The 22,551-nt window shown below is 42.4% G+C and overlaps 1 protein-coding gene across 1 annotated transcript; it reads right to left on the reverse strand.

Annotated features, from left to right (window-relative positions):
• Window positions 1-791: 791 nt before the first annotated feature.
• On the reverse strand, window positions 792-22,198 carry zgc:194242 (uncharacterized protein LOC100005854 homolog). Its single transcript, XM_034172513.1, has 3 exons — window positions 21,920-22,198; window positions 2,051-2,231; window positions 792-1,078 (listed from the first exon to the last, which is right to left on the reverse strand). Exons 1-3 carry the CDS (start codon window positions 22,172-22,174, stop codon window positions 876-878), a joined length of 639 nt encoding a protein of 212 aa, XP_034028404.1. The 5' UTR covers window positions 22,175-22,198; the 3' UTR covers window positions 792-875.
• Window positions 22,199-22,551: the final 353 nt, after the last annotated feature.

Consider the following 22,551-nt stretch of genomic DNA (forward strand, 5'->3'; position numbering starts at 1 on the left):
TGTCATTTTGTGCCTTTATTGAAACTGCCTTCTGCTAAAGAACTTGCCGAGATAATGCTTACACATGTCTTCCGTCTCCATGGCTTTCTGCAAGACATTGTCTCTGACCGGGGTCCACAGTTTATTTCCAGATTTTGGTAGAGTTCTGCCATCTCCTCAGGGCCACCTCCAGCCTTACGTCTGGGTACCATCCCCAGGCTAACGGTCAGTCTGAACGGTTTAATCAAGAGTTGGAAAAGGGTCTCAGAATTCTATGTTCACAGCATCCATCCACTTGGTCCTCACAACTATCTTGGATGGAATTAGCTCACAACAGTTTGTCGTTAGCTTCCTCCGGGTTTTCTCCAGTCCATGTGGTTTACGGTCATCAGCCTTCTCTGTTCTCTCCCACTGTCCTTCATTCCCCAGTTCCGTCTGCTCTCAGTTTGATCATCAGGTGCCAATGAACCTGGGAGCGGGCTCGGCGAGCCATGGATCGCTCTTCAGCCCTTTATAAGATGGCCGCCGACCGTAAATGGTCCATTGCTCTGGCTTATTCTGCGGGACAGAAGATTTGGTTGTCCACGCCTCACTTGGGGTTCTGTGCAAAATGGCTCCCAGGGTCGTCGGTCCCTTCCCCGTGTCTAAGATCATTAATCCCGTTTTTACCATTCAACTTGGCTTTGCCTCATTGAATGGTATGTTCCAGCTTTCACCTCATGAAATATTTGTACCACTGAACTCATAAACATTCATTATTTGTATCATGTACAACTTTAATGATGAAGCACAGGACACACAGGGAAGCAGGATTAGTCAGAAAATTGGGATTTCTTTATTGGTTTGATTTAACTGTGGCATACAGAGTTCCCAGCAGGTTTCAGGGTACCTACAGGTCACAATGTCTTTGAAGCAGTGGCATAGATAACTTGAAAGGGGGTAGATTTGTGTCGTCCATTTTCCATTCTGACATCAGTGAAGCCAGAGTCGGTCAGAGCTGCCATGTAGAGCTCCGGGCGCCAGTTCTCCCCTGGCAACACTCCCATTGATGCAACAAAAGACACGGATGACAGCCTGAGTGTGGTCACCATCAGACCTCCTGGAATGATCAAAAGAGTAACAAAGGTATGCGTGGCCTGTGATAACAGGAAATGTTGTCTGTCACACTGTGACAGATTGAGGATACGTATGAGTAATTTATACCAAATTTTGAAGCCGTTTGTATCGGTTTTTGTTCTGTACATAGTGTAGCAGATAAGTACGTCTTTTGACCAGAATTGTTCACTTGGTGACAGCATCAGATTTGGCATGAATGTTCTTCATAAATTAGTGTTTGAGAATAAATTGCTAGCCACTTGAAAATCCAATATGGTGGCCAGGTAGGGGTCAATGAAAAATTACACAGAGGTCAAAATTTAAAAATGTCTGAATTTGTCTGATCATAAATATTTCAAAAATATATATAGTTTGGCCTATCTATGACTGACTGCTATGGGGTAAAAACAGCAACAATCGTGACAAAGGTCAGTTTCAGTTTATACAGGAATCAAAAGATGAAGTTGCTCCAACTTTTGTAAAATGTGATGCAAATTATTGGTTGAGTTTAAGGGTTTTAAAAAGGAACAGTTTGCACCATGTGTCGTGCTCAGTTGTCACATTACAGGGTCACATATGTCACATGCCATAGAATCCAATGTACACTGACATTGTTTTAAATTTTCTTTGCAAACCAGGTATTCAACACAGTCAAAACTATTCCATTTATTAATCCTATTAGTTCAACTAATAATTTGCACCACCTTTTAACCAAAATTTTAACTTTTGACTCCTGCACAAACTGAAATTGACCATTGTCACCATTCTTTATGTTTTTACCCCATAACTCCATAACATTCAGTCATAGATCGTCCAAACTATACCTTTTTGGAATCTTTGTGATCAGACACATAATGTGGTATTGATTTCGGTAAGTGGCCAGCACTTTTTTCTCAAACACTAGGTACTAGAATGGGCCCTAAAAGAGAAGGTCTTGATGTGTAGTATATCTTTCTGTAAAACTTTCATTGCATACCTGGTTTCATCACCCGGTGTAGTTCTGTGGTTCCCTTCTTGAGGTCAGGCCAGTAGTAGTAGCAGTTACAGTGAAAAATTTTATCCACTGTGTTGTCTGCTATGGGCATTGGTGTTACACTGCAGTGATGCAGGGTCACTTTCCCGCTGGCAACAAGGTCTTTCATAAGCTCACTTGCCATCTTAAAAAGAGAACATAATATTGATTGAAATATTTACCAGTGTTTTCCCCATCTACATTGCCATATTATACACACATGCACACACGCACATGCACACACAGAGCAGCTTGTCAACCACTTTACTGAGAATAATCACTTGAGCCACTACAGTCTGCATTAAGAATGCATCATTCCACATAGATAGCTTTGACTAAAGTGGAAAATGACCTTCTGCTTGCAATGGTCTCAGACACCACTACAGTTTAGTGAAAAGCTGTATGTCCAGCAAGTTCTTTTAAATTTGGACAACACTGAAATGATGGTTCTTGGTCCAGTGACACATTGACATCAGCTTGACCAGCCAACACTTAACCTAGGTTTGTGTATCATAAATCACATTGACAAAGTGAGGAACCTTGGGGTGATTTTTGATCCCATGTTGTCCTTTGACCAAAACATTAGAGATAATACAAGGACTGCTTTCTTCCACCTGCGAAATAGGTCACCTTCAAAACCTAGGCTATGGCTGATGCAAAGACTCTGATCCATGCACTTGTTTCTTCAAGAATGGACTACTGCAATGTTTTATTCTTTGGTTTACCACATCTAACATTAGATGTGTCCAACTGGTTCAAAATGCTGCTGCCAGAGTTTTGACAGGAAGCAGAAAGTTTGACCACTATACACCCATTTTTGTGTCTCTTCACTGGCTTCCTGTCACTGTGAGGTTTGATTTTAAGGTTCCGTTATAAAAAATGATTTACGGAGTAGCACCTTTCTACTTAGCTGACCTAATTACACCCTATGTATGAGGTCTGTGAGAAAACTATCTGACCTTTTTATTTTTTTCAAAAACTATATGGATTTGAATCACGTGCACTTGCATCAGACAAGCTTGCACCTTCGTGCGCATGCGTGAGTTTTTTCACGCCTGTCGGTTGCATCATTCGCCTGTGGGCAGGCTTTGTGGGAGGAGTGGTCCAGCCCCCTTGGCGGATTTTCATTCTCAGCAAACAGCTGAGCTATTGCCGCTTTGTTCCATGAAATTTTTTTCAGAAACTCATGGCTCATGGCGCGGCAGGACAAAAAACACCTCCGTGTTGGAAACCATTTGTAAGATTCAGACGGCTTTCGATGGTTTTTCAGTCGAGTGAGTATCCGAGAAACTGTTTAACAGCTGGGCATGTTCCAACTTGTCCTGTGAGACTTCCAACACGGAGGTGTTGTTTGTCCAGCGCCATGAGCGGCTGCGTCCCGACGCGCGAATCCGTCCGCATGTCTTTCATTACAAAATCTCCTTTAACAGTGGAATGTGCCGATAAAGTGGTGATCCCGACCTCTTATGAAACTTCTCTGCTAGTCACACGACGTCCTGCATCAACAGAGCCTTAAATTTGTTAGTGATCTGCTCGTTTCAGCCTGTCGATGGCCGCTCGGGGCGTGGCGCGCCCTCCAGCGCTGTGGGCCGTTTTTAAACCAGTTTTAATGGTCCTTAATCCGTGTGATACCGATACAATATTCACCGAAAGCCACCTGAATCTTCCAAATGGTTTCCAGCTGGCTGTCTGGCAGAGTTTCTGAAAAAATTTTCATGGAACAAAGCGGCAGTCGCTCCGCCATTCCTAAACAATAAAAATCTGCCGAGGGGGGTGGACCAGTGCTCACTCAAAGCCTGCCCACAGGCGAATGACATAACCGACAGGCGTGAAAAAACTCATGCATGTGCACGAAGGTTCAAGCTTGTCTGATGCAAGCGCACGATTCAAATCCATATAGTTTTTGAAAAAAATAAAAAGGTCGGATACTTTTCTCACAGACCTCGTACCAGCCCGGGCTCTGTGTTTTCAGGGTACAGGACAACTTGGTATCCCTAGGGTGAATAGAAAGTCTGCAGGCCACAGATCTTTCTCTTATCATGTCCCTGTTTTGTGGAATTATCTCCCTACAGAGATCAAACAGTCAGATTCTGTAAAAACATTTAAGTCCAGACATAACACACATCTATTCTCTTTCTTGTATGGCTAGCATACTGGCATAATATGGAACAATGCTTCCTATCCCTTTAACTCATCTTATTAGCAAAGAAACAGGTCTTGGCCTCACTTCATCTAAATTCTGGGTCTGTTAATGAAGCTCAGTTGTAGCTGCCGGTGAGCACCTTAGTATTCTCTCTGCTTCCCTGTCAGTTTACTCCTGGTGAACTCAATTGCTGGTGCAATTTTCCAGCCCGCTGATTCTGAACTTTTTTCTCTGTTCAAGGCACTGATTATGTCACACAATGCTGACAGCTGCACACCACAGGGCATTGCATTGACCATGAAATGCCCTGGCTGAAGCTGATGGAGCACACTGCAGTCTGCTTTTGGAATACACTCTAACAGGGTGACATGCCCAGTGATGACATGATGGATGGATACCAGTGTCACAGACCAAATGGTCTCATCCCTAAAAATCGGTCCGTTTGCCTTCACTGCGCTTGCGTCATTTGGGACCACAGCAGCTCGCCTGAGTCTGACTCTCTTCACCCAAAGAGATCAAATGGATTAAAGGGATTATTAACCATCAGATGACAAGGTAAAACCTCTTAAATCATTCTAAAGTCAGTAAAGGCCATTTTAAGCAGAAACGAGGCGAAACTCAATGACACTTTGAAATGACCGACACGCAGTGAACACATCAGCTAGCAGCTCGTGTAGCCACAGCACTCTGATCGCTTCATCTGTCTTTTATTATGAAATAATGCTGAATTTATGTGGAAATGATTGTTGTACAAAAGCTTCAGATGTCTGTCACTGAGATAGATGATGGCTGGAGGGCAGTTTTAAGCAGAAACCAGGTGATAATCTGTGGACTGCGGCTAATGATCCATGCGCATTGAAGGCAGGGTGGAGTGATTTTTCGGGCAGACTGTTCGGTTGGCGACAACAGCCCCCACTCCAGGGTGCTAGATGATCCCCTGCCAATGAATCTGTGCCAGGGTTGACTAATCTCATGCATGTGGTGTGACAGTCACACTTTCAGCATCAAACTCACGCTCTCACGCACAAGCAAGAAATGTCACGTCAAAATAAAAATTTCTCACATTAATTTTCTGTTGATTAAGGCGATCCTTTCATCCTTTCAAATTTTAGGTCTATATCTCAAAGAGAGTGGTCTACATCCAGTTGCAGTCATTTTTAGCCCAGCATGACATTTATGAAAAATTTCAGTCTGCCTGCAAACCCAGACATTGCACCAAAACTGCTCTACTGAGAGTTTTTAATTATTTGATTTTAGCTGCTGACTTAGGTAGTCCTGCCACCCTGATGCTTTTAGATTTGTCAGCTACCTTTGACACAGTGGGGCACGTGATTCTGCTGCATCATCTGGAGCAGAGTGTGGGCATTACAGGCTCTGCTCTCACCTGGTTCAGTTCTTACCTCACAGAGTGGAGCTTTTCTGTGCAGCTGGGCCACTTTTCTTCAGATGTGGCCCCACTGACCTGTGGAGTCCTTCAAGGCTCCATTCTCAGTCCTATTCTTTTCCTTTTATACATGTTGCCTCTTGGCAGTATCTTTCAAAAATACCAACTATCTTTCCATTGCTTTGCTGATGATGTCCAGATTTACCTGCCACTAAAGTCATTAGGCAGTGACCCAATGCAGCCATTATAAATCAATCAATCAAGATCTTTATTGTCATTATGCAGGCATAACAAAATTTTGCACACTCCCAGCAAGGCACATAATTATTGGATTGTCTGAGTGGAGTCAAATCTTGGAAAAGTGCTCACTTATTAAATCTTAATGAATCCAAGACGGAGGTTATCCTGTTTGTCCACAGCCTGCTCTGCTGATGTCCTGGGTCCCCTGGGTTCCAACATTCACTCCTGTGTGAGGAACCTTGGGGTGATTTTTGGCAGCCATTTTAAATTTGATAAGCAGATCAGTCCTGTTGTTAGAACAAGTTTCTTCCAACTCCGTTTCTTAGCCAAGTCCAAGCCATATTTCTCTAGGACTGACCTTGAGAAGGTTATCCATGCCTTCATCACAAGTAGACTCGATTACTGTAACTCTCTGTTCGTTTGCTTGGATCACACCTCTCTAAACTGCCTTCAGCTTATTCAGAACGCTGCTGCTCATCTTCTCTTGGGAAAGAAAAAGTCTGACCACATTACGCCGGTCTTGACTACTCTTCACTGGCTTCCAATCCATCACAGTGTTGATTTTAAACTTCTTTTATTGTTTTTAAAGCCCTCAATGGCCTTGCCCCAGTGCATCTTTTGGAGCTTCTTTTTCCTTACACCCCCACCAGAGCCTTAAAGTCTTCTGATCAACTGTTGGTGGAGGTGCCTAAAACCAGATTAAAGATGAGAGGTGACAGAGCCTTTGCAGCGGCTGCCCCCAGGCTCTGAAATAGTCTCCACTTTAATATTAGATCATCCCTGTCCCTAGAAACTTTTAAATCCTCTTTAAAAACCTGTTTCTTTTCTCTGGCATTTCCTAAATGAGTGATTACATCTCTGGTTCACCTTAGTATTCCTTCTATTTTTCCTGTTGCTTAATGCTGCTTTATAATTGTCTAGACTTTCAGTAGCATGGCCCAAGCAGATTGTCACCCCTGAGTCTGGTCTGCTTGAGGTTTCTTCCTTAAATCATCAGAGGGAGTTTTTCCTTTCCACTGTTGCCTGTGGGCTTGCTCTAGGGTTTGGTAAGGTTAGACCTTACCTATGCGATGCAGCTTTGTTGTGATTTGGCACTATATAAATAAAATAAATTAAATCAAATTAAACTATTTCCTACTACTTTTTACTCTTTATGTTACTTTGTCTTTCATTTGTTTTATTGCCTGTTTTATTGCTATTTTTAATTTATTCATTTGCAACTGGGCTAACTTGGTGCCCATTTTTAAATTATGTACAGCACCTTTGTCGACTGCTGTCATTTTAAACATGCTTTAGAAAAAAGGTTGAGTTGAGTTGAGACATGGGAGCTGCAGCAACATCAGAAAGAAGGAGCATGATAATATGAAGTTTAAAGGGCTGAAGGAACAACTGGAGCAGATGTGGAAGGTAAAGTCCAAAGTGGTCCCAGTGGTAATAGGTGCACTAGAAGCTGTATTGCCCAAATTGAAAGAGTGGCTCCAGCAGATTCCAGGCACAACATCAGAGGTCTCTGTCCAGAATAATGCAGTCCTAAGAACAACTACAGTACTGTGCCTCTGGTACTGTGCCTCTGAGTTTGAAGAACACACATGCCAGAGGGATATATATATATATATATATATGTATACTAACATTTTGCCCATGGGGATCACCGGGCTTTCGTCAAAGTCAGCTTTATTGTCAATTCTTCACATGTACCAGACATATAAAGCAAAAGAAATGACGTTTCCCACCATCCCATGGTGAAATATTCCTGACAGTAAGGTAGTCAATAAGACAAACATAGCTAGCATTCAAGTAAACAATAATAAATAAGAAGCTGATGAAGACACAAAATGAAGACACAAAAAAAAGAATTTTGCAATGAAGAACTACGAGCACACTGTTCACTGAGATAAGTGGCAGCTAAAATTAAACTAGTGCAGAGACAGTCAAGGCAACTCAGCCACATGGGGTGTGCAGCCAGTACATTCCAGTGCCGGTCCCAAGCCCAGACCACCAATAACCAGCAAAAATCTATTTAAGCATAAAAATTCAAAAAGAAAAAATAATATAGCACCTTCAATTGCACCACAGACTAAAACAGTTAAATGTGGTCTATTAAACATTAGGTCTCTCTCTTCTAAGTCCCTGTTGGTAAATGATATAATAATTGATCAACGTATTGATTTATTCTGCCTAACAGTAACCTGGTTACAGCAGGATGAATATGTTAGTTTAAATGAGTCAACACCCCCGAGTCACACTAACTGTCAGAATGCTCGTAGCACGGGCCGTGGCGGAGGATTAGCAGCAATCTTCCATCCAGCTTATTAATTAATCAAAAACCTAGACAGAGCTTTAATTCATTTGAAAGCTTGTCTCTTAGTCTTGTCCATCCAAATTGGAAGTCCCAAAAACCAGTTTTATTTGTTATTATCTATCGTCCACCTGGTCGTTACTGTGAGTTTCTCTGTGAATTTTCAGACCTTTTGTCTGACTTAGTGCTTAGCTCAGATAAGATAATTATAGTGGGCGATTTTAACATCCACACAGATGCTGAGAATGACAGCCTCAACACTGCATTTAATCTATTATTAGACTCTATCGGCTTTGCTCAAAAAGTAAATGAGTCCACCCACCACTTTAATCATATCTTAGATCTTGTTCTGACTTATGGTATGGAAATAGAAGACTTAACAGTATTCCCTGAAAACTCCCTTCTGTCTGATCATTTTTAATAACATTTACATTTACCCTGATGGACTACCCTGCAGTGGGGAATAAGTTTCATTACACTAGAAGTCTTTCAGAAAGCGCTGTAACTAGGTTTAAGGATATGATTCCTTCTTTATGTTCTCTAATGTCATATACCAACACAGAGCAGAGTAGCTACCTAAACTCTGTAAGGGAGTTAGAGTATCTCGTCAATAGTTTTACATCCTCTTTGAAGACAACTTTGGATGCTGTAGCTCCTCTGAAAAAGAGAGCTTTAAATCAGAAGTGTCTGACTCCGTGGTATAACTCACAAACTCGTAGCTTAAAGCAGATAACCCGTAAGTTGGAGAGGAAATGGCGTCTCACTAATTTAGAAGATCTTCACTTAGCCTGGAAAAAGAGTTTGTTGCTCTATAAAAAAGCCCTCCGTAAAGCTAGGACATCTTTCTACTCATCACTAATTGAAGAAAATAAGAAAAACCTCAGGTTTCTTTTCAGCACTGTAGCCAGGCTGACAAAGAGTCAGAGCTCTATTGAGCTGAGTATTCCATTAACTTTAACTAGTAATGACTTCATGACTTTCTTTGCTAACAAAATTTTGACTATTAGAGAAAAAATTACTCATAACCATCCCAAAGATGTATCGTTATCTTTGGCTGCTTTCAGTGATGCCGGTATTTGGTTAGACTCTTTCTCTCCGATTGTTCTGTCTGAGTTATTTTCATTAGTTACTTCATCCAAACCATCAACATGCTTATTAGACCCCATTCCTGCCAGGCTGCTCAAGGAAGTCCTACCATTATTTAATGCTTCAATCTTAAATATGATCAATCTATCTTTGTTAGTTGGTTATGTACCACAGGCCTTTAAGGTGGCAGTAATTAAACCATTACTTAAAAAGCCATCACTTGACCCAGCTATCTTAGCTAATTATAGGCCAATCTCCAACCTTCCTTTTCACTCAAAGATTCTTGAGAGGGTAGTTGTAAAACAGCTAACTGATCACCTGCAGAGGAATGGTCTATTTGAAGAGTTTCAGTCAGGTTTTAGAATTCATCATAGTACAGAAACAGCATTAGTGAAGGTTACAAATGATCTTCTTATGGCTTCGGACAGTGGACTTATCTCTGTGCTTGTTCTGTTGGACCTCAGTGCTGCTTTTGATACGGTTGACCATAAAATTTTATTACAGAGATTAGAGCATGTCATAGGTATTAAAGGCACTGCGCTGCGGTGGTTTAAATCATATTTGTCTAATAGATTACAGTTTGTTCATGTAAATGGGGAATCTTCTTCACAGACTAAAGTTAATTATGGAGTTCCACAAGGTTCTGTGCTAGGACCAATTTTATTCACTTTATACATGCTTCCCTTAGGCAGTATTATTAGACGGTATTGCTTAAATTTTCATTGTTACGCAGATGATACCCAGCTTTATCTATCCATGAAGCCAGAGGATACACACCAATTAGCTAAACTGCAGGATTGTCTTACAGACATAAAGACATGGATGACCTCTAATTTCCTGCTTTTAAACTCAGATAAAACTGAAGTTATTGTACTTGGCCCCACAAATCTTAGAAGCATGGTGTCTAACCAGATCGTTACTCTGGATGGCATTTCCCTGATCTCTAGTAATACTGTGAGAAATCTTGGAGTCATTTTTGATCAGGATATGTCATTCAAAGCGCATATTAAACAAATATGTAGGACTGCCTTTTTGCATTTACGCAATATCTCTAAAATCAGAAAGGTCTTGTCTCAGAGTGATGCTGAAAAAGTAATTCATGCATTTATTTCCTCTAGGCTGGACTATTGTAATTCATTATTATCAGGTTGTCCTAAAAGTTCCCTAAAAAGCCTTCAGTTGGTTCAGAATGCTGCAGCTAGAGTACTGACGGGGACTAGCAGGAGAGACCATATCTCACCCGTGTTGGCCTCTCTTCATTGGCTTCCTGTTAATTCTAGAATAGAATTTAAAATTCTTCTTCTTACTTATAAGGTTTTGAATAATCAGGTCCCATCTTATCTTAGGGACCTCGTAGTACCATATTACCCCATTAGAGCGCTTCGCTCTCAGACTGCGGGCTTACTTGTAGTTCCTAGGGTTTGTAAGAGTAGAATGGGAGGCAGAGCCTTCAGCTTTCAGGCTCCTCTCCTGTGGAACCAGCTCCCAATTCAGATCAGGGAGACAGATACCCTCTCTACTTTTAAGATTAGGCTTAAAACTTTCCTTTTCGCTAAGGCTTATAGTTAGGGCTGGATCGGGTGACCCTGGACCATCCCTTGGTTATGCTGCTTTAGACGTAGATTGTGGGGGGGTTCCCATGATGCACTGTTTCTTTCTCTTTTTGCTCCGTATGCATCACTCTGCATTTAATCATTAGTGATCGATCTCTGCCCCCCTTCACGGCATGTCTTTTTCCTGGTTTTTTTTTCCCTCAGCCCCAACCAGTCTCAGCAGAAGACTGCCCCTCCCTGAGCCTGGTTCTGCTGGAGGTTTCTTCCTGTTAAAAGGGAGTTTTTCCTTCCCACTGTGGCCAAGTGCTTGCTCATAGGGGGTCGTTTTGACCGTTGGGGTTTTTCATAATTATTGTATGGCCTTGCCTTACAATATGGAGCGCCTTGGGGCAACTGTTTGTTGTGATTTGGCGCTATATAAGAAAAAAAGTTGAGTTGAGTTGAGATAAATGAGGATGGTTGCGTCAGGAAGGGCATCCGGCGTAAAACAAGCCAACCCAAATATGCAGACTAAGAATCTAATTTCCATACCGGATCGGTCGCAGCCCGGGTTAACAACATCTGCCACCAGTGCTGTTGCCCAACAGGGTGCCGGTGGAAATTGGGCTACTGCTGGGCGAAGACGATGAAGAAGAGGAGGAGAACGTTTCCACAAACAGCAGGAGAAGAAGAAAACTAGAAGGGTGGAAATGAGAGTGGGGACTTTGTTGAATGTTGGTAGTATGACTGGTAAAGGGAGAGAGCTGGCTGATATGATGGAGAGGAGAAAGGTAGACATATTATGTGTGCAAGAGACCAAGTGGAAGGGAAGTAAGAGCAGGAGCATCGGCGGTGGGTACAAGTTGTTGTACCATGGTGAGGACAGGAAGAGAAATGGTGTTGGGGTCATTTTAAAGGAAGAGTATGTTAAAAGTGTGTTGGAGGTTAAGTGAGTGTCTGACAGGGTGATGAGTGTGAAGTTGGAAATTGAAGGAGCGATGATGAATATCATCAGTGCATATGCCCCACAGGTAGGTTGTGAGATGAAGGAGAAAGAAGATTTCTGTAGTGTGTTAGATGAGGTGGTGGAGAGTGTAACCCAAGTATGAAAGAGTGGTGATAGGAGCAGACTTCAATGGGCATGTTAGTGAAGGGAACAGAGGTGATGAGGAAGTAATGGGTAGATATGGTATCAAGGATAGGAATGAGGAAGGACAGATGGTAGTTGTTTTTGCAAAAGGATGGAAATGGCTGTGGTGAATACCTACTTTAAGAAAAGGGAGGAGCACAGGGTAACATATAAGAGTGGAGGAAGGTGCACACAGGTGGACTACATTCTAGGAGATGCAAGCTAAAACAATCAGAGACTGTAAGGTGGTGGCAGGAGAGAGTGTCGTTAGACAGCATAGAATGGTTGTTTGTAGGATGACTTTCGAGGTAAAGAAGAAGAAGAGAGTGAGAGCTCAACAAAGGATCAGATGGTGGAAGCTGAAGAATGAAGACTGTTGTGTGAAATTTAGCAAGCAGGTGAGAGAAGCACTGGTTGGAGGGGAAGCAATTTTGGACAACTGGAAAAGTACTGCAGATATGGTGAGGGAGACAGCTAGTACTGGGTATGACATCTGGACAGTGGAAGGAAGACAAGGAGACCTTTGTGGTGGAACGAAGCGGTCCAGGAAAGCATAAGGAGAAAGAGGTTGGAGAAAAAGTTTTGGGATAGTCGGAGAGATGAAGAAAGTAGACAGGAGTACAAGGAGATGTGACGTAAGGCGAAAAGAGAAGTGGGAAAAGTGAAGGAAAGGCATATTGCCAGCTGTACAAGTAGTTGAATAGTAAGGAAGGAGAAAAGGACTTGTACCGATTGGCCAGACAAAGGGACAGCGCTGGAAAGGATGTGCAGCAGGTTAGGGTGGTAAAAGATGCACATGGTAATGTGCTGACAAGTGAGGAGTGTGTGCTGAGAAGGTGGAGGGAATATTTTGAAGAGCTGATGAATAAAGAAAATGAGTGAGAGAAAAGGCTGGATGATGTGGTGAGAGTAAATCAGGACGTACAAGAGATTAGTAAGGAAGAAGTGAGGGCTGCTATGAAGAGGATGAAGAGTGGAAAGGCAGTTGGTCCAGATGGCATTCCACTGGAGGCATGGAAATGTCTAGGAGAGATGGCAGTAAAGTTTCTAACCAGATGTTTAATAAAATCTTGGAAAGTGAGAGGATGCCTGAGGAGTGGAGACGAAGTGTGCTGGTTCCTGTTTTCAAGAACAAGGGTAATGTGCAGAGCTGCAGTAACTACAGAGGCATAAAGTTGATCAGCCACAGCATGAAGTTATGGGAAAGAGTAGTAGAAGCTAGGCTTAGAAAACAGGTACTGCTGTGAGCAGCAATATGGTTTCATGCCGAGAAAGAGCACTACAGATGCAGTGTTTGTTCTGAGAATACTGCTGGAGAAGTACAGAGAAGGCTAGAAAGAGTTACATTGTGTTTTTGTGGACTTAGAAAAAGCTTATGACAGGGTGCCAAGAGAAGACCTGGGGAACTGTGGTATTGTATGAGGAAGTCTGGAGTGGCAGAGAAGTATGTTAGGGTAGTGCAGGACATGTACAAGAATAGTGTGACAGCGGTGAGATGCGCAGTCGGAATGACAGACTCATTCAAGGTGGAGGTGGGATTACACCAAGGATCAGCTCTGAGTCCTTTCTTGTTTGCAGTGGTGATGGACAGGTTGACGGATGAGATCAGACAAGAGTCCCCATGGACTATGATGTTTGCAGATGACATTGTGATCTGTAGTGAGAGTAAAGAGCAAGTTGAGTCTAGTCTGGAGAGGTGGAGATATGCTTTGGAGCGAAGGGGAATGAAAGTCAGTAGAAGCAAGACTGAGTACATACGTGTGAAAGAGGGAGCCCAGTGGAATAGTGCAGTTACAAGGAGTAGAAGTGGTGAAAGTAGATGAGTTTAAATATATGGGGTCAACTGTTCAAAGTAATGGAGAGTGTGGTAGAGAGGTGAAGAAGAGAGTGCAGGCAGGGTGGAGTGGGTGGAGAAAGGTGGCAGGAGTGATTTGTGACTGAAGAATATCAGCAAGAGTGAAGGGGAAAGTTTACAAGACAGTAGTGAGACCAGCTATGTTGTACGGTTTAGAGACGGTGGCACTAACAAAAAGACAGGAGGCAGAGCTGGAGGTGGCAGAGCTGAAGATGTTGAGATTGTCTTTGGGAGGTGAAAGAATGGACAAGATTAGGAATGAACATATCAGAGGGACAGCTCAGGTGGGATGGTTTGGGGACAAAGTCAGAGAGGCGAGATTGAAATGGTTTGGACATGTGCAGAGGGACCCAGGGTATATAGGGAGAATGATGCTGAGGATGGAGCCACCAGGTAGGAGGAGAAGAGGGAGGGCAAAGAGGTGGTTTATGGATGTGCTGATTGAGGACATGCAGGTGGTTGGTGTGACAGAGGAAGATACAGAGTACAGGGTGAGATGGAAACGATTGATCTGCTGTGGCGACCCCTTGGTGATGAGACCCACCAGGGTGGTGTCGTCGTGTGATATAACTGATATAACAGGCCGTGTGATATAACTTGCGTCAAAATGCATAGAACACTGCCATCTACTGGCAACCGGTTATATCACAGTGTTGTCGACCGCAGGATTTTAAAATTATCTGTAGTTTCCAAAACCTGAGAGACCACACACGTGGAGATAACAACAATCATAGATCTGACAGGTTTAGTTGTACAGTGTGTGGTGTCAGCCATACGGTAAAAACAACACATATGAACAGATTTCACACACAAACATTCCCAGGTCAAACACCTCACTTTCTGATTGGCTGCATGTCACATTTAGCTCCTCACATCCTTCTGAGCAGATCAGAACACTCTTACAAACCACACACGGCCGGAATATCAGATAAGATTATATTAGTATTATCACGATTGTCGGGGTGTCCTTAAGATTGTTGGAAGAGGAAGATCGGGTCGATATCGGTCTAATTATCTGCCATGTGAACCAGGCTTGATGTTATGACGCCTCATGGAGTGACTGATTGATCTGTTATAACACCGCACCGAGCCGCTAACTGATCAGATGTTATGACACCTCATGGAGCGACTGATTGATGCGTTATGACACTGCACTGAACATGTTTTCACTATTATTTGACTTCTTTGTGTGACAGGCATTGTTATTCAAACATTCAAAAGGTGATTCCTATTGCCACACAATTCCAACCACACACCAGAAAGTTTTTTTGACAGTTCGGGTTATTGAAAGAAACCCTTGTCTCCCTAACCGGATAGAGTTGTGATGTCATCACGCGTGCACTTGGGCGCTGTCTAGTGGGATCTTGAAAATTTCTTTTTTTATACAAATGAAAAAAATGACATATTTTACAAAAGCACATTTATTTGTAAACACCAACACGTTACATTGATTCACTTGTGTTGGTTTTTACATAGAATGAATGACTCAACCAATCAGTATGAGCGGAGGCTTAGTTACCCATAATCCCCTTTGGGGATCTGTGTGTTAATGTTCAAATCTTCAGAATTAGTGCATTATTTTAAATTAACAGATATGTGTTATATATCACTTTGTACATTTTAAGAGTTTACATTAATGTAGTTATTCTATCTGGAATAATTTTATTTTTAAAGCAAAACCATAATTCAAACCTGCTTTCCATTTCAAGACCTCTGCCTCATCTCGGGACCACTTTCCTACAGCAGGGGGCAGAGCACACAAAGACAAGCACTGGCTTATTGGCTGTTTGGGTTTCTGATCGCCATTGATTCTATCAGGAGCTTTGGCTGTGTTTAAACTCAAAATCAGGTGTTAAAAGTTATCAGTTATCTGTAGCTTCCTTTAGGCAGTTTATCGGTTTCGCGTTAAAAAAGATAACTTTTCAGGTAGCTGATTACCAGTTATGGAAGCTAACTTTTTGGTTAGCTTGTGGCCACCACTGGCTATGACAATGGCCTGACATTGGGTAGTGTTTATAAAATAGGTAACATGAACCACAAAAACATTTTCTTTCAGGTCAGCACAGTGGATTAGTGGTTAGCACTGTTGCCTCACAGCAAGAAGGTCATGGGTTCGATTACCACCTGTGGCCTTTCTGTGTGAAGTTTGCATGTTCTCCCGGTGTTTGTGTGGGTTCCCTCAGGTGTTCCAGCTTTCCCACATTTAAAGACATGCAGGTTAGGTGAATTGGAAATGTCAGAATTGTCCAGGTCTCCTTGCAAAAGAGGTCTCGATCTCAATGGGACTAATCTGGTTAAAAAAAAGGTTAAAAACATTTAAAACCCCAAACTCCCATGGTGCATTGCAGCACAATGTTCACTGTCCAATTTCCATTTAGCTAATATTGCAAATTTCTCCAAAAATATTAGTCCTGTCAACTTCCCATATTCGCAGTGTTCATCCTTTACCCAAATACATAAGCATACTGTTATGGTTTAAACCACTGAGAAGACAAAGACTGAACCCGATGCAAGCAGCAGACACAGATAGGTTAGTCTAACAACCTAACAAACTAGTGTTTTATTTTCCAGATGATAATGAAGGTGAACATAGTCCCAGGCAGTGTTGCCACAGTTACTTTGAAAAAAGTAATCCAATTACTTTACTGATTACTCAATTTTAAAAGCAACTGTTAGATTACTAGTTACTTTCAGCAGCTACCGACAACACCCCCCGCCACCTCAACATAAAATGATGATCAGTTTTGCCTGTTTTGAAAATGATAACCTGCTTTGCCAGTACTCCACTTTATAGTCACCCATTCTTGACTTCAATTAACATAAATACTTGGTTTATAAAAGAAAATAAAGACATATTTCTTCACCTCATATTTAACTGTTGACAGCACTGTAACAGTAAAACTTTCAATTTCTAACTATTAAATTCTTTTTAACATTTTTCTAACATTTAAATTGTCTCTGAACATTTTAATTATTGAAATTATTATTATTGAAATTATTATTATTATTATTATTATTATTATTATTATTATTATAAGTAGTATTAGTAGAGTAGGAGTAAAAAAAGGCTTCAAAACTGGTCCTATAATCTAGGGGTGTTGTGAGGGTGTCCCTGCCCCCCTCCATGCCCCCTTTCCATCTGGATTCACCCCTGCTTTGGTGCTTGAGCAGGAAGAATGGATAACATATATTCATCCAGAAAACACGACCAGATTGACAGGCAAGAAGCTGTATCAGCGTTTTTTACATCATGTCATCCCCAGAAAGAGAGTTCAGGCACATCTGGGTGGAAATAGTGTTATTTGTTAACGTGTCGCGGATCAGCTGTTTTTAGCGAGGACACACAGAGCGGCTTGGTGCAGAGTTTTAAATAAAGGAGAAAAAAAACATAAAAATGTCTTTGTCTGCTGTCACCACTGTCCTTTGAGAGATGATGACTGTTTATTCAACTCATAGTTGCTGCAGAAAACCGCGGATGAAAAGCTTGCAGCTCGCTGAAAGTGGATGAAGTGGGCAGTTCAGTCAAACCTCGACCCCTGCCCACGGGCCAATTTAATGCTGCGATCGACCTGCAATGCAAAAATGATAGTAACGCACAGTGACATGGAGAAGTAACTTTAATCTGATTACTGATTTGGAAAGATTAACATGTTAGATTACTTGTTACTGAAAAAAGCAGTCAGATTAGAGTAACGCGTTACTAAATAATGCATCACCGGTCCAAGGTGACCCAATCCAACAATGCAGCACGAGTCTTTAACAATGTGACCAAAATCCAAAGAATCAAAAATGCAACAAGAGTCTTTGTAATGTGACAAAAATCTAAAATGACAATAAGAACCAAAAATGCAGCAAGAGTCTTTAGTCATGAGACCAAACCCAAAGTGACAAAAAACAACCAAAACCCTAACAGTTACAGTGGAATAAACACACAATATGACAAGAGCAACCAGAGATTTCTGACATCCACCAATCCTGATCCAGTTCACCTCCAAAATTTAGTGGAGTCTTCCATGCCCTAATATTTGTCTGTGGTACAAATTTGGTGAGAATCCGGGAAGTAGTTTGACATAATTCTGCGAACAGCAATCCTTCAAAGCCTATATAAAGTGAAACTTGATCCAGAATCCGGATCTGAATCCTGATCACCTCCAAAATGTAATGGGTCTTCCTTGGTCTAATATCTATCTGTGGTGAAAATATCATCAAATCCATGCAGTAGTTTTAGTGTAATCTTGCTAAAAAAACAGACAAATAAACGCAGATGCAAAAACCCAATTGTTTCAACTGACAGAGAGAAAACACACTTAGAAGACAGCGTGATTTCAGAAGGACTAACAGACTGCAGGGCCCAGCATGAGAATAATCTTGTTGTTAAGTTTGCAGAAGATACAGCAGTGATCGGGCTCATTAGCCAAGGGGATGAGACAGCGTACAGACGAGAAGTGGAGAACCTGACATGGTGGTGCGGAGACAACAACCTCATCCTCAACATCCAGAAGACCAAGGAGATAGATGTTGACTTCCGCAGGTCAGCCCCCAGCACCCCCTCCCCCCTCTTCATCAACGGAGCTGCAGTGGAGATCGTCTCCTCCATCAGGTATCTTGGAGTCCACCTCTCCAACACTCTCACCTGGCACACCAACACCATGGCTGTCATCAAGAAAGCCCACCAACGTCTCTATTTTTTGAGGAAATTGGGGAAGGACCGGACTGAACACAGAGGTCCTCAGGGCCTTCTACAGCTGTGCAGTGGAGAGTGTCCTGTCCTGTTGCCTCCCTGTGTGGTATGGTGGCTGCACGGGGGCAGAGAAGAAAGCGCTGCAGCGGGTGGTGAAGTCTGCACAGAGGACCATCGGATGCAGCTTACCACCCATTGAGGACATCTACATCTCCAGATGTAGAGACAAAACCACCTGCATCCTCCAAGACTCCACCCGCCCTGCGCATAGTCTGTTCACACCCCTTCCCTCTGGAAGGAGCCTGCGGAGTATCCGGGCAAAAACGTCCAGACTGAAAAACAGCTTCTACCCAAATGCTGTCAGACTGTTGAACAGTTCAACATCCACCACCGAACTGTGAACATTGCACTAACAAGCACATAGTCACCTTCTTAATACTCTAACGCTTCTGCTGCTGCTGACCGTGTGCCTTGTATGCCAACCCCTGTGCCTTCTATGGCCACAGGGGTTCGCATATTGTACATTGCAAAAGTTTATATTGAAAGGTTTATACAATAGGTTAGGTTAAAAAAATTGTCCCAGTTAACTACACCAAGACCTGGAGAAACTGCATTTCTTTCTGCCTGTAAGGGTCGAGTGACAATAAAAGTGAGTCTGAGTCTGAGACACAATTGATCAGCGTGAGGAGGCAAACAAATCAGGCTCAAAAGCAACAGAACTAATAAGCCATCCATCTCACACTCTCACTGCACTGTGGGAGAGGAGAGAGGTCATCTGACCCAAACACAGCCAATGCATGTGAGTGACTATTTAAATCCAAGCTATTTCTTTCTCTGGTTATCAGTATTTTGTGTCTGTCTATTGTCAGCAATCACGGTAATTCCATCTCCAATAGCATATCTTATTAAAGTTGTTGCAGTCAAAAAGCTTATGGTTGGATTTTGGGCTCGAGCTGCCATCTGTCCCAGCCCCCACCTCTCGCCCCCCCAACGGTTTTTTTAGGACTATATTAGAGGTAAACAGAACAAAGGAATACAGTGACAAATCTCAGTATCTAGTATAACAAAGAATCAGATGTAACAATGTAGCGATGATAAAAAAAAAACACCTCCAAAGAAATACAATCTACATTACAACATTTCCTCAATGAGTCGGGTGGTTTTATCAGTTATAACGCGGTCTGAAGCATTTACTTTGAAAGTTACTGTTCAAAGTGGGCCGGGTCACTGGATACCCCAGCAAGTAATAATGGAATAGGACTGCAGTTCTATTTTGTGGGTTTTCTTCTCTTAACCTTAGTCATGATTAAGAGGGACAGCCAGGGCATTGGTATTCAGCCAGCAGATGGTGAAATTCTTGGACAAAGAATGTTTCATTAATAAAGAACGAAAGTCAGAGGTTCCAAGATTATCAATAACGTCGTAGTTCCGACCATAAGCAATGCCAACTAGCAATCAAGGCAGCATTATCCCATGACCCCCTGGGCAGTAGGTCTGGGTACTGGTGTGAGGACACCGAGAAGACGGGGAGATGAAGGGCGCCACAAGGAGCCTGCGGCTTAATTGACTCACACACGGGAAACCTCACCCGGCCCGGACATAGAAAGGACTGACCGATTGATCGCTCTTTGGCTCCCACTGGCTCCTGTCGGTGTTTAGTCTTACCATTCTTAGTTGGTGGTGCAATTTGTCTGGTTAATTCCAATAATGAATGAGACTCCGGCATGCTAAGTAGTTACTTCTTAGAGGGACAAGTGGTGTTCAGCCACACAAGATTGAGCAAAAATATGTGGAATTGTGACACGAGTGAAGAAGAAAGCAGACATGCAAACTCCAGCCATATTGTTTTAAGCCTGCAGCAAACCGTTGTTTGGGCCTGTGACCGTTGACCCGAAAGTGCTATAGGTTTTCCTAGACATGCACACTCATAACTGTGAGATGGCTGATTAATCACTGGTGATGACAACTGAAAACTGAAACACTGGAACACGGGAGGAAGTGAGAGAATACACAGGGAAGACATGTCATGTAACAACACAAACCGAACACCAGAGGGTGGCAATCCAATATACACAGAGCTGAACAGAAAGCATAATATTGCCAGTATTTTACCAAAGAAAAGCCATAAGAACAACCTGAAAAACCAGAGACCACTGTAAAGAACAGCAATACAAGAATACGAATAGATACAAAAATACACTGACAAACCAGGTAAAAGGACAATAAAACCCAAAACTAAGAATTTTCACAACTGAACTCAGAAGGAAAGGAGTGAGAACAATAAGACATATCTGACCATTAATAATTACACAGGAAAACTGCTGAACACTGAGAATATAAGCAATAAGGACTGTGGACAGTGAAGACTGTTAGATCAATTATATTGTCAAAGACATGTTTATCGTTTATTATCGTCTATTAACATCTGCTCATTTGCAAATAGTTCTTTCTGTATGTTAAGAATCTGCAAACTGTTTTTCTTTCAGATATTCACAGCTGCAGCCTGTTTGTAGTTTTTAGCAAACTTCAGCAAAAACCTCTCACTCTGTACCTAAAAATCAGGAATGATTCAGTTGTTTTCACTAATGACACAATGATTCAGTTGTCACTCTGTACAAATTCAGGATGATTCAGTTGTTTGCAAACATATCTACACATGACACATGAATGATTCAGTTGATTACAAATGTATCTGCACAAACATGTTGTGATGATGGAATCAACTCACTCCTCTTATCTTTTGTTTCTTTTTTCAATAAAAGGGCCATGCAATGAGGAGACATCAGAGAACTGCACGAGGCTGTCAGGGTCTGTGTGTCTCCGCTTTGCAAAGCCCACTAAAGACATGTCGTCTCTGTCTGGTTCTTTTCTTATATGTCTAGCTGAGAACAAACCTGACAAAGACCAAGAGACAGGACCATACCAAGACAAGATGACTAAGACAGAAGAACATGCACCTACACACACACCTCAACCACAACACGGGTGAAAACACACGGCGCAGGCAGTCCCCACACAAACCAGGGAGGTGGTGTGCCTACAGTTCCCCCCAGACACATCCACCAGACATTGCCCAGGAATGCGCGCATAGATAATACCAAACCCCAACAGACAGACAAAAGGGACAGAAAATACACAGACCAGCCTAACAGGGCACGCCCCAACACATACCAAACAGCAAATGTCAGCTCTCCCCACTTTGTCCGTCACCTATAAGCCATACACACGCACGCACAGGCCACTTAATTTGAAGACTCTGGCTGTAATAGGACTGGACTTATGCTGAACACAGACAGAGGGACAGAGGGACAGATGCAAAGCCTGAGCAATACCTGATGGCCATGTTTTATTGTCTCAGGTAATAAGCGGGGATTAAAGGCTTAACAAGGATTAACAGGCTTAACAGGTGTAACATGTCATTCTGTATCTTGCCTTTGGTGTGACAGAGACTATTATAAGCTTTACTGACCGTTTCATGTCTCACCTGGTGCATGTACAGAGAGTAATCCACGCCGATCAGGTGACCTGTGGGCCCTGTGAGTAGCTTGGCTGCTGACTGCAGACCCAAACCAGGGCCGTGGCCCACTTCCAGCACCGTGTCCCCTGGTAGGATCCTGCTGAGCTCCACAGCCTTTTCCTCAAGAAGAGTGTTATGAAATTTGAGAAACCTTATGATAAACCACCCTGCCACTGTTCGTGTTGGGTGGGCAAGATGCTGCCCAATTTTTTTAGCCCACATCACTGTGGAAACAGAAGACAAAAGAAGATATTATGGCATCTACCCTGTGCATGTGACATCATAGGACAATAAAATACATGAGTGAATGAGTGAGTGATTCCATCACAGCCACTGTGACAATCATTTAGTGTTGTTGCTGGTGACTATCAAACAGTGGTGGGCACAGCTAACCAGAAAGTTAGCTTCGATAACCATTAATCCAATAATTGAAAAGTTATCTTTTATGATGCTAAACTGTTAAAAATTTATCTTTATTACAGATACCCGATAACTTTAATATTTATTCGGACCCAGCCACAACAGATTACACTGTTGGCTTCTGATAAATCGGTTTCACTTTCACTTTTCGCTGCTGGGTAAATTCAAGGATCACAAAC

This window comes from Thalassophryne amazonica, chromosome 6 (assembly GCF_902500255.1).
Source record: "Thalassophryne amazonica chromosome 6, fThaAma1.1, whole genome shotgun sequence".
Classification (NCBI taxonomy): domain Eukaryota; kingdom Metazoa; phylum Chordata; class Actinopteri; order Batrachoidiformes; family Batrachoididae; genus Thalassophryne; species Thalassophryne amazonica.

Coding starts and splice junctions, on each gene's coding strand:
- zgc:194242 (XM_034172513.1), bottom strand. CDS start 22,174: ATGTGGGCTAAAAAAATTGGGCAGCATCTTGCCCACCCAACACGAACA. Junction 2,232..21,919: donor ACTCTCTGTACATGCACCAG/GTGAGACATGAA, acceptor TCTCTTTTTAAG/ATGGCAAGTGAGCTTATGAA. Junction 1,079..2,050: donor ACACCGGGTGATGAAACCAG/GTATGCAATGAA, acceptor TGATCATTCCAG/GAGGTCTGATGGTGACCACA.